This window comes from Apteryx rowi, unplaced genomic scaffold (genome assembly GCF_003343035.1).
Source record: "Apteryx rowi isolate R43461 unplaced genomic scaffold, aptRow1 scaffold_74, whole genome shotgun sequence".
NCBI lineage: Eukaryota > Metazoa > Chordata > Aves > Apterygiformes > Apterygidae > Apteryx > Apteryx rowi.
In genome coordinates this window covers 2,523,652-2,543,928 of record NW_020451027.1, presented here as the reverse complement: position 1 = coordinate 2,543,928, position 20,277 = coordinate 2,523,652, and the positions used below count along the sequence as shown (strand labels likewise).

Below are 20,277 nucleotides of genomic sequence, written 5' to 3'. Positions count from 1 at the left end.
GCTTTCAAAGGCTTGAATTATGAAGGGAGAAAGCTTGAAAGAGTTTGCTGCTTGTCACACGCTTCCTTCCTCCTTCTTTGGCCAGGTACGCAGTTGTTTTAAGGACTTGGTGTCTAAAATGCACATGGCAATTCACAGTATCAGCTTATTGATTAGTTTCTTTGAAAAGCCAATGTGTTAGTACCACAATATCTTTCATTTCTTCTTCAGATGTTCAAATAGACAAATGTCAAATAGAGAGGCTGTACTGATATTTGTATTTCAAATACATTGCAAGCAGGTGGATATTACAACATCTGAGGCTAACCTAAGATCAAAGACACTATGTAGTTTCTGTGAAGGGTGTTTGTTTTCCCTCAGAAACAGGGCAATGGTTAAACTCATTGCCAAAATATGTTGCTTTCATACCCACTGAAATAGATTTGCTGAATGAGGGGTCTGCTCTGGAAAAGAGAGAGTTTTTTTCTTGTTAGCACTTCACTAAGACTTAGGATATATTTTTGAGTCCCTGTAACCTCTCCCAAGTTTCATGTGTAATCTTTGGTCAGTAATTTTAGCAATCCATAGTTTATACTTCCTCAGATGTTAAATGAGGGATGATAATAATAATAATAATATACCCTGACTTACAGTGATGGCTAGTGTGCAGTGTGTATCATTAAATAATACATGTGATATGTTGCAATATATCAGTGATAGGGAAGCTGTGTAAGTACCACACAGACAGAAAAGGTCCATTGTGTAGCAGTTATTCTTGGAAAGACGTCTTGAAAAATCGGCAGAGGTTCTGTAAAACTGCTAGGGAAGATCAGGTAGAAATGGAACTTGGCTCCATTTACCTTATTGACAACCTTCACATAAATTATCTATAGGATACAGTGCTCTGTATTCATCAGATGGGACACTTCAACACTATGGTTTTGTCCAGGAATAACAGGGAAGAAGATACCAGTATTGAAGACAGTATATGACTGTAGTCCAGATTCAACTTGCAACAACTTCCTGATGATGAAGTTATTGTATATCAAAGCTAGGGTCTCTGGAGACTGACTGATGCCCCTATGTCAGTTTTGTTCTGAACACATTTACAATTTAATTATTATTACAACCAGTTCTTATACAGACATGTCATTTAACATAAGATTTTGGTCTGTGTTATAGGACTTCACTTGAACTTGGACCTGAGGAAGCTGGTTTTAATCTTATGGAGAATCTGATTCACTAATTTCATATGTGAATTATTATGTGAATTTGTGCAACTTTACAGAGTGATGTTTAGGAAGTGTCTAGAGGATTTATGACATGAATGAACAATAACGGCAAATAGACTCTTTTCCCTTCTTTGTCGGTCTTGTGACAGGATTCTGTTGGCACTTTTAAAAACTTTGAAATTGCCAATAAGAGATGCAATCTCAACATTATTCCCTTTGCGATTTCACACTACCAACTACTAGAAAGGAAAAAAATATTCCAGTTTCCAAGGATTTATAATTTTTTTATGGAACAGGTGAATAGTTTGACTTTCCATTTTATAGTTGGTAAAAACTAAGTAGAGTGTTGCATGGAGCTAGCTAATTAAGAACTGAACGTCACTGAAAACAGACTKCCTCTATCCATTTTTTATGTACTGCTGTCATGCCTAGAATTGCATCCTTGAAGATAGATTCTTGAGAAAGATATATTCCATGTTTAGAGGTTCTTCATTTAATCAGCAATCACTTCACTTGAGGATGTGTCTTTTTATGAAGGCCTTGTTGCCAGTGTAATGGTTATGTTGATTGCCTTTTTTTTTCTCCCCGAGAAGAGTCTATAAATAAGAAAGGACTCAGTGAAATGTACCCTGTAAAAAAGTGAATACGAAGAAAAAGAATGGCTGTTGGTTGAATCCAGTCTTTTGAAAAGTTAAGTCTTGTTCGGTTCCTCAGTTGAAATGGCTGAAAATGTTCAATTTCATTTGAATTAAGGAAGCTGAGCATTACTGTAGCAACTTAAGAAAAACCCTCTTGACTTCCTGGAAACTGAAAGAAAAATTTTTTTTGAAGAAGAAGTTGTTGTCTCTGACATCACTGAACTGCATTGCGAGTTTGCAAGTGGTTAGTTTAGGGTAACAGAGGAAGCAGCTCCTTCACTGTGATAAGCAGGCAGTGCAATGTATGTGCCTGGTTATTCTCTTTTTTGATTCAAGTTTCGCTGAGAAATTATTTTGCAGAGAGATAACACTTATTTTGCTTTCCAGAGAGAGAGAGAGAGAGACACACACACATGCTGTTTCATAAGGATACGCCTGATTTCCAGAAATAACCATGTTTTTGTGGCTTAAAGTCTTAGCATTTGGCTTTGTCTTTCTGGACCAGGATGCTTTTGTCAAAGGTAGGTAGCAACTGATATTTCATTTTCTAATTTTGAACCCATAATGTTCTGTGTAGAACTGAAACAATTTAAAAGCTTTGAAAAATGGAGAACTAACATCTTTGTTCAGAAACTAGAATACAATTATATGTAATGTTGTCAGAACCTAGATCAAGACGACTGACTCATAATACACAGGGCTAAAATGTCTTCCGCATGGTCATGGGTGTGAGCGCTGTATGAACTACTACTTAAAAAAAGAATTGCAGTCGCATTTGAAAAAGAATACATTTAGATCTCTTATATGAACCTATTCAATACAATCTTTATGTTTGGTTTCATTTCACAAGGCAGTACTTTTGTTTTCTGTGCTTAAAAGCTTTAAGAAAAAATTTTCCCATCCATTTAAGCCACTCCCTGATCTCAGATTCTGCATACAGTTCCTCAAATTTTGATTTTTACTGCAGTGGGATTGGAAAAAAAAGGAAACATTGTAAGCTTCTTTCTACTGTTGGAAAATTGCACTTATAATTAGTTTATAAAAACTGCTTCTTCAAAGAGCCTTCGAAATTTTGAATTGTCTATAACTACTACCCCACTGCAGGTGAATTTAAGTCACTTGACCTTTTTTAGCTTTAAAAAAGAAAGATGTAGCTGGAGAGGTTGAGTGCACAAAACATACTACATGTGTAAGAGTTGCGATGGTGAATAGCAATAAAATCAATTAATATTGAGGTAATAATTTATATGAAAATAAGCGTTTGGTGGATCTATGTTTGAAGAAAAGATTTTCTTGAAAAGAACATATAGCATTGTATATCTATATATCTTTCTTCAGTTTAGGTAGTTAATACAATTTGGCATAGTTTATGGCGGATACAGTCTTTTCAGTTAAGTAACATTCATCCTAAAAGTGCTCATAACTTACATGTTCTGAAATGGTAACAAATTACATGCAGGGCCAAAACTACTTCTCACATATGTTGAATTTATTTGTTTCTATCCTCACTTTATCATAGTAACTCCAGATTTATAATGATATAAGCAAGAAAATGATCTGCCTTTTAGTTGATAAGCAGCTAAAAGAGCATATGAAGTCTGAACATTAGTTCTCTTGTCCTTCAAAGTCTCTGAAGGGAGCCATCATGCAATAAATCTGGTTGGATGTTATGAGAAAACAAGTGATTACTGTACTGTGAAGGAAAAGAACAAAACTTTCTCATTTTTCCTGACTTTTTTTTTTTTTAATCTGCTGTCCTACTTTTCATTTTATAAGTCTTTTTCTATGGCTTCCTACTGCTCCCTTTCTTCAGGAAGAGCAGGTTACAGCCTGCTTTTGCAGCCACCTCCACAGTCAGTGGACRCATTAGGTAACAGAGAGGGCTGGAAGACAGAAAGAAGGGTAGCAGTGTTTTATTTCAAACAATAGTTATTTTCTCTGTCTACAGACAGTAGTCTGGCTTGATCCAGTTCCTCGCTACATGTTGTTGCTATACAGAAGAGCCTCAAAGAAATGCAATGATTTAACTCCTCTCTAGAACACTTAAAGCAATTAACTGCCTGATTCTGCAGTATCAAGGACTCAACATTACAAACCATGTTTTCACTATGTTGTTTGGTGCATGCTTATTTGAGACTCCTGTCTTTCTGTTCTGTACCACTTTTCTACAGTTATGACCTATCTGTATAATTTTCCCCGTAGGCTGAATTTTGGCTTTCAGGACACCTTTCTCTGTATATACAACAGGGGGGAAGAGTAGGAGCAGAAGGCTCCTGGAGATCGGTTTTCCTGTAAGGGTGATAGGACTATTATACATCATCTTTGCTCTGCAGATTACTTTGCCTAGTAGCTGTGAACTAACTGCTCAATCTTTTAGGAAGGAGTTTTTTACTGGAGGGGCAACACTAGGAAAAGGTGGAGTAGGCTTTGGTTTTATGGCAGGAATAATTTTCAGGTGCTTGCTAGTCACTGTTGAGTGTACTTTGGGATTTGTTTTGACATTATGATTAGTGTCTAAGAGCCTAAAATACCTAGTGATTTTGAAGACCCAATAGGACAATTTTAAGATTGTTGGATTTTTCACTACAAGCCCAGGCATCCTATAGAGTATCTCAAATTCCCTGCAATATCCAAACCACTTTTGAAAACTTCAAACTACATTTGAAAAATAAAAGTTAGGAATACCTAGAACCTGCACAAAAGCCTTTTCATTATGTAAATCCCCCAAATAAAAGACTCATATCCATCTAGTTATACTGGTAGTAAGCAGTGACTAATGGTATTTGTGGATGTACCCACATTCCAATAAATAACAAAGCTTTCATTTGAAAGTGGATGGGATTGTACACAAAGAACCAAATCCTGGAGTTGGATCTGCCATTGTAAACATTTTCACTGCTGAAATATCTCATTAAACACATCAATGCTTTGTGTAATATTGGTTAGTCTTTCATCTCCACCTAGATAGAATAGCTAGCTTTATGAAAATCTTTAGTTGTCAGGTGTGTGCCTTTTAAAATCCTTAGTGCAAGGTTGATACTCTAATGCCTTCTATTATCTAGGCTGACTTTCTGATCAAAAAGCTAATACTAACATACTGGATACAAGGCATCATTTCATATCTTTGTAAAAATTGTAAAATACAACTTTGTTCTTATTTAAGAAAAAAAAAAGGAAAGAAAAAGAAATGCTTGCAGGATTTGGAGCACTTTTTTTTATTCCATTAGCCCATTAATTCAGGTTCCTCCCCCACCCTCCACAAAAGTATTAGCAATTTGGTGGCTTTCAAAAGCTTTTACCCACTGCAGAGCAACTTCCTTTATCTCAGGAAACTAAATAATTACTTGGTAGTTTCATGTGTGACTTTATTTTCCAAGTAAATGTACAGAGCTTCAGTAAGCACACGCAAATCTGGGACGACGGACTCTCCATGCTCAAAAACTATGGAGAATCTCACCGGGAGATGCTCATGTGTTCTTGCCACCGGCATAAGCTCCAGTACAGATATAGGCAAGAGGAGTGCAGTGGCCCCAGAGCACCACCTCTATGTTTCCCTCTTATGGAAGCCCCACTGCAAGTTCTGTTTAGGATTGTATCACGTGCTTTTTTAGTTGTGCGTTTAAGGTTTTCTGAAATGCATACCCCAGCGTTCTGCAGACAGAACCAGTTACCAGTTTTTCACAGCTTGTACACTTCTAATACTTGATTCAAGATCCTCTAGGGTGAAGAGTTCGTGTATGCACAGGGGTGCAAGCAGTTTCTGGGTTGGCCAAATGCGAGCCAGTTCTAAACTGGAAGCCATTCAGTTTTATTAGTCTGGTGTTGTACCTAAAAAGACAAAGTCTACAGAGAGGCAGGATGCATATTTTAACCTGAGCACAGCACCACACTAACATGGCTACATGTTTTCTGGACTAGAATTAGCTACTGACTTGGATCAAATGCATAATTTTCTTTACCCATTTGCCTAGACCTACACAAACAGAGAAGGAGCATATGGTTGGATTGCTGATAGGGTATATTAATTGATAAGTGCAGAATAGAGAAGAGACATTGGTTCAAGACTAATGGGTCTTTCTTACATAGTATAGAAAATATATTTGTTAATCATTCTGTATTCACTCACATTAGCAAATTGACATACTGAGAATGTTTTACTGGTATAAACCTAAAGCCAAAATACTTCATGCAGAGACTAGTTGAAAAGAAAATCCTGCTGTCAGTGGCATGTTGCATTGGAGCTGCTTCCTTTACTTTTGATTTTTGTTTGGTGATCTTCTGTTAATATATTTGTTCTGAAGAACAAATTAACAGTGAGTGGAATAGAAGCATCACAAATATATAATGAGATAAGGCAGAAAAGGTGGGGGGAGGAAACCCTAGTAAGTGTCGGGAATCAAACTCGGGTTTTCTGACTCCAGTGCCCTATCTGCAAGGCCACCTGCCTCCCTGAAAATGTGTGTATGCATTAAACAGGTAGGTAGTCTCCATACTGAAATTGTGAATGCATTGTACATAGTACCTGATTTTTTTTTTTCTTTTTTCCTGTGCAGCTGCACTTTGGTATATACTGTAGCATGCTGGGAGCAAGAAAAGGAAAACAGCAGGCCATGAATACGTTCAGTTTGCTGTTTACATTCTTGGTCTAGTTTTAAGAGTTAATATTCATAAGCATATATCTGGCTCACCATGAAGGCAGAACAAATTAACCCACAATGAACTTTCTGCTGTCATGGCTAGGCTTCTCTCAGTATTCATTTAACCACCTCATTTAAAGTTAGCTCAAGCATCTCTGCATTATGCTGCATTTTGCAGTACAGACTGTCACTGTCACTTCCCCTTGTTTCAGTGGATGTCCTTCCTGTGCTGTCTAGCTCGGGCGTGAGGACCCTAGTGCCGTGCAGGGCAGTGGTCCCTGCGGGAGCAGGGCCTGGGACAACACTGGAGCCAGAAGCATTGCAGGAAAATGTTGTGTGCTGGGCAGGGCTTCTTAGTACGTGTTCAGCACTTTGCAGCTGTTACTGAACTACTTTCAAACCCTTGCAAGAGCTGGTGTGTGTTACAGGGATATAACAGTTCACATAGCACTGGACTGGATTGCTCCACGTCATGCTGTGTTGCTTGGGGCACACGTGGGGCTGATTGCTGGGAACGTGACTGCCAGCCCCATCTGGGAAACTGCGGCAGGACCTGAGCTCTGCCTTCTGCAGCATGCTGAGATGTCTGCTGTTTGCATTTACTTGTTTTTAATCGTCCATAACGAGAAATCAAACAGTTGTTTCTTTTAGGCAAACTTATAAAGTATGGAATATCCAAACCATCTTTTTTTGAGAATAGCTTACTCTCTTCAAAGCTAAATTTAGGCTCTCAATCAGTTTTGTGCAAACAGTGGTGAAAATTCTTGAAGTGGCAAAACTCTGACTTTCTCCTGCAAATAGCAAGATTAAAATAACCTAAACAGTTGTGAAAGCTGTTTTTTTCTGCCACTTTTTCATTTCCTTGGCTGAAGCGGAGCCTCAGAAGGCTGTAATGTGTGTCCTGGTGCATTTCTAGGTTATCGGTACACTTGCAAACCAATCATGTTCACTGGCATTTCAGTAGCTGTTAAGCATTTTATCTATTTTCAGGCTTCTTTCTCTTTCAAGTAAAGCAGTTTGGGGCCTTCAGTGCCAGGATTTTAGAAACTAGCTGTGAGCACTTCAGTGCCAGCTTATATTATTTGTAGTGTTGTATAGCTAGCAGGATCCACTTATTTTCTTTTATACGACTACTTTTGCAGTACTGTTCTTCCAGTTATTCCCCCTGTGCCAGTGCCTCCTCGGCTAGCCTGCTTGCTTTGGTTTCTTTTCTCTAGTTTCAAAGACTTCTCTTACGGTCTGTCTGTTCTTCATTCATAATCCCACCACCCTGTACAGAACTATCCGCTCAAGAGGTATCTTTTGTTGTGCTTGAATGATTTTTTTTGTTGTTGTTGCAAAAATGTGGACTCCATGGAGCAATATTTTTAATTGCCTTTTGAAATACATTCTTTCCCTGACAAATGAAGCAGGACAAAAAGAAAAATAATCAAACTAGCTGCCCTAGCAGAAGAGTGAAGTCATACAGAGAAGCTTTCAGTACAGCATACAAGCAAATAGCAGTTCGTTAAATGAATCGTATATATCCTGAAAGCACCTGAAAGACTTTAGAATTAGGGCCTATACTACAATACAGATCCTCAGCTGAAATGATACAAAAGTATACAGCTAGTATAAGCCTTGCCAGGTAATCGTATACATACCGCAAAAGTGCTCTACTGACTAAAGCTATGAATGGAATATTTAAAATATTACTAGTTCCTGAACTGTTTCATTTCTCCAGATATCAATTTTGCCATCTGTTAAGTTGAAAGTAGTAATACTTACCTCATTGTAATATGCGGAGCCATAATTCCTTAAATATTTTAAGAAATGACTGTCATTAGTAGTAAATTACCACAGATTAATCTGAAGAAATTGGTTATGTATTAGAGATCTTTGAGTAGTGTATCTGTGCAAAGAATGAAAAGCATTAAACACATGACTCGTGCACAAGTTCACAACCTGTTCTCTCTCAGTTCTAAAGCACGGGTGTTGGCAACGGGGAGCTGATACTTTCTGCTGAGTAAGAACAACCCATACAAGAATATTACCGTGCTTAACTTCAGCAAATCTGAATTTCTCTAAAATGTTCTCTTGTGAATTGTAGTCTCCATCTTAACCAGTGTCAGGTGAAATGACCCAAATCAGTCAGTGAGTCATGGTAAGACACAGGGACAGGTCTGCCGTCTCTTTACTTCCAGTGTCTACAGACAGGAATGTGTGCCCAAATGGACCACAGCTGCAAAAGGCTTGACTTTGAAAAGCATGCTCCGCATTTAGGAGTAAATACTACAGTGAGACTATCTAGTCAGTTAGGTGTTTTTCGAAGTTTTGGTGATAACATTTATGAACTCAAGTCAATTGTACTAGAGAAATGCAGACCAAGCCAAGTCCGTTTAAAATCATATGCAAGCGTAATAAAAAGACGGTTGGCCAATATTGCTCCTGCAGCAATCCAGTTAATCTTCCTGAGATGTACCTTAGATGTCTAAAATGAATGCAGAATAACACACTTGTATGCAGTAGAAGAATCTGTTGTTTTTAATGAGTTTTGGATAGAGTATCTTGAGGATATTTTATTCTTAATATTAGTCCTCCTTGTAAGAATCCGCATGCTAATGAAACATGCTTATTTTTTTTAATGATATGTACATTTTTTTACTTGGTTCCTGATGGCAGTGATAGACTATCAGCACAGGTCTGTTGTAAGCAATACACAAGTTCCCCTTCATGCCTCCCTGTGTGTGTGAATTTGTACGCATGTGCCTTGTATCTGGGAGTGAGTGGAGATACAATTATGATTCTTGAGATTGTCCAATATACGATGAAAGGGCCTGGCCTTGTTTGCAGTTTCTTTAATGCTTCTGTGCTCAACTTTGCTGGCTCGACAGAACTGAAAGGCTTTTCTACATCCTCCACACCTGCAGGCTAATGTTTTAATCTGAAGTATGAAATGTGGTTGAGATTTCAGGGAAAGATGTGAAGTAGCAGTAAGACTCGTGCATTTGTGCAACTTGGTAGCGCTTCTGATTCTGGTGTCCTGGTCTGCTAACCAAGTGCCTTAGAAATAAACATTCCCAAGAGCTGCTCAATGCACTCTCTCTCGCTCCCAGAAAGCACGTTAGGAATAAGAACAGCTTAACCCAGTGTCAACTTACGTACTTACAGAGAGCACCAGGGCAGACAAAATCAACAGCTCTGAGTTTAGAAGCTTTGCAATGGGATGATGCTGAATAAGAGGGACGTGGTTCAAGGAAATAAATATGAGGTCTATAATGATTTATTTATTCTTGATGGTGACAGATTAAGGATTTCTAATACTTAGAGGTGAAACTTTCATAAAATCCAGTGACGTCTGACCTCCTGAATTCGGCACTTTATACTGTTTTGAAGATTGACCTGTTTGGCCATGAGGATTTTGAGGTGATAAAATACAAAAGTTTTAATATGTAGTAAGGTAGTATTTGTAGAGGTATACTGTTATGTGGAAAGCTGGTCTGCAGATGCTTTTGACTGAACACAGAATGTCCTAAGTCCATTGGAAATCATAGAAGAGTTCAGGATAAAAGGTCCCACAAAAATTCTGACGTTTGAGGACCAAATTATTACAAAAAATAATAAACAAGCCACAGCTGCATTTGTCTTCCGCCTATAATTAATGCTGGACTTGAGGGTCTGCTAAGTTAAGTTGCAGTTTTGCACCATCCTGAATAAACAGAGAAGTGTTTGGAGCAGCAACTGGTTTTAGATTTTGCGTTAATATCGGGAAGAAAGCCATTTACAATGTGGAAGTGATTCTGCTCCAGAAATGTCAGCTAGTATGTCGTCACTGTAGGAGCATGCCTTAAATAGTAAGGGAAAGATTGCTTGTAAACCACAGCTTATAGCAGACACTCTGTAATGAGCAATGAAGACATCTTAATAATACTGCGCAGGTCAGATGGCACCGTTTTTAGCTGCTCTCTCTGCAGTCGAGTCTCTTGATTTCTTTCACAACAGCATTGCTGCTCACCTGAGTGTCACCTCAGCAGTGACGTCAGTGGAAAGTCTGCAAAGGCAGTACTTTGAAACTTTCAGAGCTCTTACAAGATTTATTTTATCTTTGTGGTTTTTCACTGTGGTTTGCTGAATTTTCTTTGGCTTTATATTAAAATAGGAAAATAAAGTCTGCAGTTTTTACTCACAATAAAGGGCTTTGGGGTCTTTAAACTCTAAGTGCTGCTTTCCTGTTTGCTTCCCCAAGAAAGCTGTTTGTAGGAAATACCCCCAGTTTTGACTATATGCTCCAAGAAAACTTGGGAACCATTTGTTCTTAGAAGGAAATGATAAGATTTTCAGAAGACCTCTCTGTGTTGGTCCCTGAGATGATGTGAAAAATTTGGGTGCCCAGCGGCAAATTAATCTCTTCTGAAAGCGTTACTGCAGTTGTGAATACTGAGCACTTAGAAAGTCAGGAAGGGTGTGTGTGTGTGTGTCTGAGCTGTGTATGCTGCTATGAACATGTTCGTTATTTTTCATACAGTAGGGCTAACGGCCACAATCATAATCAAATGCTCCCGTTGTGCTAGGTGCAGTGAAAACATAGGATGAAAGACAGTCTCTCCCATGAAGAGTTGATGGTCTGATTCTGGACAGCGTGGACATCTCTTAAAAAGGAGTGGTAGAGGCGAGCAGAAAGACAGATGAGGGAAATGGCAATAGTAGCATGTGTGTCCAGCCAAATAGTTTACATAATCCCCTGTGCTATTTATTTCCTTTTCTGAGACAGGGACATGCAGTATCTTACTGCAAACAGCACATAACTAAATAAATTATTCCCTGGATCCAAAAGAAATCCTCCTACCTACATCCATGTATTATAATTCTCACATTGTGCCCTTACAACTCCTTTACAGGACAACAACTGCAGCATATTTGTGGAAGAGAGCACTTTATCATAAAACTACTAAAGGGAAAAAAACTTATGTTTGTCCAAAGCTCTTTTCTTACTATATTAAAATAATAATAAAAAAAAGTCAGGTCACATTCAAAGGCATTATATTTATTCGCAGTGATTATTTGCTCCAGTTATTTAATCTTTTCCTTAACGTATTGTATTCTCTCCCCAGTGAGTGAATACAGTAAGCAAACAGAACATGTAGATGATGTGTTGCACACACGCAGACACACACTCTCTCCTTCTCTTGTATGGGAGGGCATATAATCTCATGCCTCTGATACTCAATTTTTGTAACAGATGCTCTGTTTACATGAAATGACATTATATGAATAGCAACTACATATGAGAGGGACTGTATTCTATTCTGTTCAATTCGTAAACTTTTACATTATATTCAGCATTCTCATATCTGAGCCTTCATGAATAATAACAATAATAAATTAATACTGACCTGTCATTGACCCAATAGATTTATTTAGACAGAAAAAAATCAAGCTACAACTCTTTTGTCTTAAAAAAAAAAAAAAAAGTAATAAAGAAATCAAGAACTTACGTTCAGGGATGCAAAGGATGACATCACATTTCCTGGATATCAGATGGTGAACTCAGTAGAGAGACAAGCTCTGGGAACTGCCTGCAATTAATTAAAGTGTGGCCTGGATCCATATTACAGTATTGAATATTTTGAAATATTTGTTGAACTCCACAGAGGTTTTTTTTGTGGAATTGGTTGTGATTCATTTAGTCAGTTGGAGTTCAGGGTCACAAGGACCTTCAGATTCTAGATGGCTACAAGTTTGAGTAAAAAAGATTTTGTTTCAAAATGCTAAGGGTTTGGAAGGCTGTGTTTGCTACTAAAATATTTATTGGAAGATATGGCTGTGAGTAGAAACTCGAATGAAGCTGATGTATTGTGTAAGAACTATTTACAAATGTCTTTCTCTAAATCTCAGATCTTTCTGTCATATCAGCTTGTCTTCATGTTGATGGGCAATATAGATAGGTAGCAGGAAACAGGTATAACCCTACAATCTTTTTAAAAATTGCTTAACATCTTTAAGATAGTCTTTGGAAAGTACTGCAATGATCAATAGAGTGATGTATCTTCTAATTTATGGTTGATGTCAGATCTTTACTGTGTTACTGGATACAACTGACTTCTTTTTAGTGAGATTTTCTGTAATTATAAGCAATTAGCATTCAGGAAGCAGTTTTGATCAGATATGAAGCCAAATGAGAGGAGATCAGTGTTGTGGGACAGGGAGTAAGGATTTGATGGTACAGCCATTGCTACCCCAATGCTTCAAAGGAAGAAGAAGGATGAAACTGGCAAAAGAGAAGAGGTAGGATGCTGGGACTGAGATGGCAGTGGGGAACAGAGCAGCTGGAAGGAGAGGGAAAGAGAAAGATCTGAAAAAATAAAAGAAAGCAAAGATCAGATAGGAATAAGCAAGAGGTGATCTGTGTAGGGATCAGTGGGAAGAGGTGAGTCTAGCAGGAATCAGAAGACTAATGAATTGGGACTAACTAGGTGAGAAAACAAAATAGTTCTGTTTTGATGGAAAACAGGATTCAGGCAAAGACAGGACAGAAAAGATCAAGTTTGGAGCTAGAAGACAGAAGAACTGTTCACCTCTGCATCATACTCAAAGGCCTGAAATAGCAACCAAAGTCCCTGAGTCTCACTGCTTCTCTACCGTCAGCAAATATCTGCAAAATTCACTGATGAAGGTCTTCTACCACTGACCTACACTTAAGATAACAATGTATTAATGCTATCAGTACTCCCTTAAACCCATGAGGCAGATCTGAGCAATAGATACACACATCCCAATCCTGCTGATAAAGCCTGGGGATAGCATCATGGTGCCCTTTCAGAGAGTTTCTGATTTTTTTTTTTTTTTGAGGGTGAAGGATGTTTTTTTAAAACTAAGAAATCACATGTACAGAACGACATGAAGATTGCAAAGCTAAACATTCACAGTTTGGAGAAAATAGGTTTGTCTGTATATCCTATGACAGTTTTTACTGGCAGGATCATATACTGTTTTTTCACCGCAGGATTCTTTCCTCAGTGCACAGAATGAAAACATATTCAGTGTATTATTTTATCTGTGTTTTCAATGCATAGGAGAAACAGCCTTATTTACTGAATACTATTCAAAGCTTTCTCTGCAGCTACAAATGTTTCCTCTTAAGTTTTTTTATGGTGCTCATCTTTTGTATCTCGGAGCTACACACATATGCAATTTCATATTTGTGATGACAAAATGATCCAAAGAGGGAATCAATCTACTGATTCAGAAAGCTTATTCTGAGACCTAGCAGGCACCATACACTTTAAAGCACCCCTTACTTCAGTTAATTTGAAGTTTTGAAAGCTCACCACGTTTGCACGTCAGACTAGTACCACGATGGTAAGAACCTGATAACTGCAGAACAATTACTAATGGCTGCTGGATGGAAAATTTGATATAAGTAGCTTTCCTAGCATCATACAAGAATTCTTGGAGAAGAGCTGGAATATAATCGTGTTACCTAAACCAGCATTTTACTCCTTAGCCATGATATCTCTTTTCTTTTGTGATCCTCACTAATGTCACGGCTTCTGCAGAGAATTAGGTGACTCTACAGGCAAAAGGTGTCTTCCCTGCAGCCCCTGAGTAGTTCTCAGTTTGTCCATCTTGTGTGATGGACAAGAAGAGCAGTATGTGACCATAAAACAGAATATGCTGTCTCGGTGAGTATCTGTAGGTATTAAGAAAGGAAAAGACCTACAGCTTTGCACTGGCTATACAAAAGGATCTTTGCCAACTCCTGTATGATTGCCTTTGCTACCCCAAAAATGTCTTTGGGAGCAGTTTTTGTGTGTAGAATCATATTATAAAATACTAGTCAGGTGTGGTGAAAATCATGGTTATGTGTGACTTTTTGGAGTGTAATTCTGTGTTGAAGTTCTTCTGGTAATGTTATGGACTAAAAAAATCGATTTTTTTTTCTTATAGCTACTCTTCAAAGATTTGGGACATAACTAAAGAACCAGTACTGAAATTCTGCCTTTTTTTTTTTTTCCCCCCCTTCAAACATCTACTGGTATAGTTTCTTGCATTGGTGTAATGCCAAGTCTRCTACATTCCTGAACCTCCTGACCCAGTGCAACCCATTGGCAGCTATTTCTCCTACTTATTTCTGAGGATTAAGATCATTTATACTGTATTTATGACCTACAAAACTGACTTGTATTATATCAGTTACGACTATTTTTGTGTAGCTCTTGATCATCAGTTATCAAAATGCATGTTGCATTTGTTGCTATTATTTATTTGACAGAGGGCATTAAATGGTGTTTCATGAGGTGTTCCTCCTTCTTGCAAAAGAGTGAAATATTGTAAAGTGGATTCCACATTTAAAAATCATATGAATATTGAATTTTGATAATTTATATAACAATCTCCACTAGATTAGTGTGGCATCAGGAATGTGTACTTAGAATTTTTAGAATGCGTTAAGCTTCAATTTGGATGAAGGACAATATAATTGTCCTTCAGTTGTTGGAGCACAGAATTTACATGGAAGTAGAAGGAAGCAGCCTACCGAAAAACCATCATTTTTTATAATCAAATGATTCTCTTTAATACCTGCTTTGAGCTGTAGCCTTTATTTTTATATCCTTAATTAGCATCAAGACTTGAAAAGTGGTTGTTGGTAGGAAATTCAAGTGCAAAATATTATGCAGGAATATCTGATATCTTAGCTCGGGTGTAAGAGATGTTTTGGGAGAAAAAAGAATAATAAAGTGATTTGTTGACTGTTTCAAGTCTTTCAAAATTAAGAAGGTGTCTAGCATATTTTGTGTTACTGCAGTAAGTCTAAAATAAGCATTGAGTAAGTAAAAGGAAATATTTCAGTTTCTCTGGATCAGGTTAGGATCCCTGCAGGAGAAACTGCTTTCYGTATGGTTCCTTTGAACTGTTAGAGACACTGACAGAACTGAGCTTTCTGTATTTTTGGTGGGTATAGTGGACTTTTTTAGGATCACTTAGGCTCCTCAATCTCTTATGTGTKTTGAAAATTTTTGCCTTTGAAATACAATGATTGTGCTGATATATTAATAACTGGCACTAATAATTGTGGTCTTGATGTCAAAGAAAACAGTAGAGCTTATTCTGGTAAATTAGTGGAATTTGTTCCTAGCCAAGGAGTAAGTGAGTATTAAGGGCATGATTGTCACTTTTTGTGTTTGTTAATCTGAAAAGGATGAAAATCTAATGATTTATCTCCATTTCTTCAGGGGAACATTTCTATCTGAAAATGAAGAAGGCTGTTCTGGGAGTGGTACGACTGAGGAAGCCTTATTTTTAGTAGCACTTGGTGTCCGTTGCTCCCTAATGCCCTCATCCTTTCTGGCAGCCTCCAGAACTAGTCCAGAGCTATGTTGTGTTGACTGGATAGCCTCTCTCYACTGGTTGGCTGCCTGGTCCCATGTCTGCTGTCACTGACTCCAAAGCCAGGGAACATTTGGATCTGGGGCACCGGAAAAAACTGTGGAATCTAAGATTGTTGTTCTGAGCACGGTTATTGTCATGGAAATAATGTCCTTCATTTTCTCAGTGATTAGATCTGATTCATTTTGAGGGACAAGCACTAACAGTCTTGAACTGATTCATCAAGATAGGTAGCATCTTTGTCTCTAGATGAGTATGGAAAATTACCTGACCTTTGATGGATATTTTGATAAAAGCAGACACACAGGCCTATGTTGAGTTTCCAGGAAGTGTAGGCAGAATAGTACCATTCTTCCATTTATAACAAAGATTAAAAGCAATTCTTGGGGGGGGGGGAAGGAATTCTTGCTCAGAGGAGTCTCTGATAATGTCTTTGGTCTCTATGGAGTCAGCAGTATTGTGCAGAATGAATGCAGATGGCTGGAAAAAAGTATTACAGCTTGATAATTGCAGTGTTATTGCAGCAGGGGTAGGGGGAGAAGCAATATCTAATTAAGAAAAATGCATTCTTTTTCCAGTGAAGAAGGCATTTCATTCGTATCTTAATAATGGTTTCAGCTGCAATACTATAATGATTATACTCTCCCTTCAACAAATGCTTACCTGTACAAGCTTTGAAATTATGTTTGTGAGGGGTTTGCCTGAGAGAAAATGGCTRGTCTTTAAAATAAATGTTACTAGGACTTCACCTATTTAAAGTCTGTGCCTTTGAGACAGCAAAGATTTATTCACTAGTTTAAGAGACAACTTCAGTGAGATTTCTTAGGGTGAAGATAAGATACCTCAGTGTCAGGATAGGCTACAGAATCAGGTAAACACATAAAGCTTGATTCCTTCCACACATGGCTGTAGCAGCTGCTCAGGACTTCCAGACTCTTCCTGGCATTATCGTTCTTTCTAGAGTGAGGTTTCATGTGTGTAAGGAGAAATACAGTAACTCCTCCTAAATGCTGAGGGGTTTAGAGTAGATTTCTGCATCTGGGAATGTTTTCACAGCTTGATGTATTTCATACATATAAAACTGGTCTTGAATGAAACATAATCTCAGTGATTGTCATCTTAATCTTCTAAGGGAAACTAGGTGAGACAAAAGAAATGGAAGTAATTTCCTCAAGATGATCATGGAGCATTTTTCGTTACATTATTAACTTGCAAAATGTTTGTGTCATTAGAGGAGAAAGCATGTATTTATAGAAATGAGTCTGCATATTTATTAAACTAAGTGCTGCTACGCATCAGTTATTAAAGGAAATGCAAAAGAAAGAGCCTTGGGACATCTGTTCGTCATCACAAATTATCACCTTGTAGAGGTGAAGTAAAATATTTCTGTTTAAAAAATGGACTTCAATAAATTTTCTTTGATAAATATCTAGCTGTTACACAGAGCTCAAAACACTTCAGCAAAGAAGAGCCGTTATTCCCCTTTTAAATGGAAGCAGGTCCAGAGAGCTGATTTGCTAAAGGTCACATAGCAAGTTGGTGGACAAAAGAAAATACTCTGGAACTTTCTGCCAAGTAAGAAAAAACAAAAAGAGGGGAAATGAAGACACAAAAAGAGTATTTTTTTAAATTCAAGGTTTAAAAGTTGTTTGTTTCTCAGTTACTTCAAGTAAATCGTATACTTTGTAGCAAACTCAAGCAAAAAATCATATTTAACAGTGCAAAAGGGAGGACAGTATAACATTGATTATTCTGCAGAAAAATCCCGTCAGCTGATGAAGCCTGTTAGTCACTCAACACAGTGGTAGGAGGCCTGTGTATCACCTCAGCTCATTGCAGAAATCTTGTGTTAACCCTCTGCATAAAGCACGTGCCACCCTAGCAAAAGGTGGGCATTAGATCCTGAAAACCAGMCAGGACTAGTGGGGGAAGACGTAGGGATATTATTCTTTCTTCCCAGGAGAAGATTGCTGTCAGCTTCAAAGCATAATTTCTGCCTGCTGCTGGGCAGGGGTATCAAACTGAAGCACAAATATAAGGGCTGCTTGGACAGTTGGGTAAGATCAAAAGGAGGCACCCTTCAGATATTCTGGAGCACAAGCAAGTTTAGACATAAATGCAAAGGGTAAATCAGAAGCAGAGAAATAATAATAATGCAAATAGCACTGGCCACTTTGGAGCGGGGTCAGTACCTTTAGCAGCTGCACTTCATTGCATGGTCTGGAATCACTATGGCATTACAGTAGACAAATGCAAATCAGAATTAGCCTGACAGCATCTATAATGATAGGTTTTAGCAAGGCAAATTTGTATTAAAGATACCATGCACCCCCCTTGGAAAAGAAATCCAACCCCCGAACTAAAACATTTGAGTTGAGCTGGTGAAACAGATTCCTAATCTACATCTTAGGTCCCAGAGTGACAGATCTTTGTGTTCTGTCCATCTGTCAATCTTTGTGCCTATAATAGCATTTTCACTGGAGGTAGAAGTTGTCRCAGAGTACATGTGGTTGCAGTACTGGTGCAGTCACAGAGAGATGAGACGTCTCACTACAGGAAATGTGATCATTAGGGAAATAATCTGTCACGAAATTCATTGTAATGTCACATTTCAGAACAAAAAGTGCTTCAAAGCTTTTAGCTCAAAAACAAACTCAAAACCAAATCCCTATGACGACTTCTCATACTGAGACAGGAGGCTTCACTCATAGTGAAGAATGCTGGGAATGACTGAAAGTGCCTGATGAGGAGTGTTTGAAATGTTGAATGTTGGTTTTCTTGTCCACAGATTCCATCTAGAAGCTTCACAGTGCTTTTGCTAAAGAGGAAACCAGTGCGACTGCAAATAGATCTAGCTTGGGCTCTCTGCTCGTTGTCTTTATGATACAGTGCTCTTCATGTGCCTGCTGTTGATAGAGAATATGAAGCACTTTCTGAATTTCAGTTCTTTGAATGATTCTTTGCTAAGAATCATTAGATTATATGATTTTAGTGGCCATTGTTTACAATCTTACTGGTACGTGTTTTAATATTGCTTGTGATGGATTTTATTAACATAATAATCAAACCACTGAGCACTAGCTCAGATCATGCCTTCTTTGCAGATAAAGCCTTGCTAGGAAGAAAATTAAGGAAGTTGAAAAGATCCCTTAGAATTTCATGATTAGGATGGGAGTTTTCTGCACACTACAGATAGAGGGGAAAAAAAAAAGGTTTAAACCTCATACTGTACAGGTTCTCCAAATCTGGGGGGATTCAAAGGATTCTCTTGAGACACAGGGGTTGTTCATCTTGTGCAAAATCTACTTCCTGCCACTTTTTTGGCATACAAGGCCAGAGGCATTTCAAGGACACATTGAGGTTCATTGCACTAGCTCTGTACTGTCTATTAAAAATTAATCAGAACATACTAAAAATTTGTACTGTACTAAAAATTAATCAGAATGAACTTTCTGTATTTCTTTGTATAAATATACCTTTAATCCAGAGTAGGAACAGATATTTTCAATGGTACTTATGATCAACCTATCAGGGCAGCTTTACTGAAATCAACAATTTTTTGCAATTCTCTAATAATTCTGTTAAGCAGGAAGAATGTATTATTCACTTTTTTTAAAAAAATTAAAGCAAGTGTTTTCATAGCTAGGAATCTTTTTCAAAGGCTCAATACGATAACAATGCAAACTTAAATAAAAAAGGAGAGATATTATTTCCGGTTTTATAAATTATAAAAATTAGTCTACATAAGCTTTAGTTCTCCATCTTTTGGGGATTACTGAATGCTATATCTTACCAGTGTTTATATCATTAGTTTTTATTATCCTTTGAAAAGTGAAGGGAAGTTGGCTGTTTGTGCCTCAGCTTCCTTAAAAAGTGATCAGGTAGGTGCAAATGTCTTTGACTAGATCTCTCCTGCAGGTCAAAATACTTTTGGAGCTGCCCCTCTGGGTGTTCAGGGGGACATCTGGGCGCATGCCACCACTCCCTTCCTCCCTGCAGGTCTAGGCTTCCCTCATGCAGCAACCAGGGTGCGGGGGATGGTGGCTTTTACCATCAGCCCCAGATATGCTTGATGAGGCAAGCATCTGGACATACAATCTTGGAAGTGCTTTGGGGTCCTTTGGTATAAAGATAGTCATCGATTTCCATTGATGCAGTAAAGATGAAGTTTGTCACCACTGGAGGAAATTAGATGCCTCTTCTCATCATGTGTCCAAACCTGTTAGGCAACTTACAAATGATCTTTCCGCTTTCTCGCTGTGATGTGAGCTATGCTATCATAGCTCTCACTGCAGTGAGCCACCATTTTTTTTCTAAATATGGAGTTTCTTTAACGTCATGTTGCAACTGATCCACCTTTACAGAGAAGATATTTTCCTTTAAGAAAAGTGAAGAGAAACATATGCACATGTGGTAGTGTGTTTT

The 20,277-nt window shown here is 38.0% G+C and overlaps 1 protein-coding gene across 12 annotated transcripts in view; it reads left to right on the top strand.

Annotated features, from left to right (window-relative positions):
* The first annotated feature begins 2,064 nt into the window (after positions 1-2,064).
* PTPRC (protein tyrosine phosphatase, receptor type C) overlaps positions 2,065-20,277 on the top strand; it is a 69,377-nt gene continuing 51,164 nt past the window's right edge. For all 12 annotated transcript variants that reach the window (XM_026087876.1, XM_026087875.1, XM_026087874.1 and 9 more), the window contains exons 1-2: positions 2,065-2,151; positions 2,237-2,370. In XM_026087876.1, the coding sequence (XP_025943661.1) occupies positions 2,304-2,370 (67 nt within the window). In that variant the 5' untranslated portion in view covers positions 2,065-2,151; positions 2,237-2,303. The remainder of the gene's footprint in view (positions 2,152-2,236; positions 2,371-20,277) is intronic.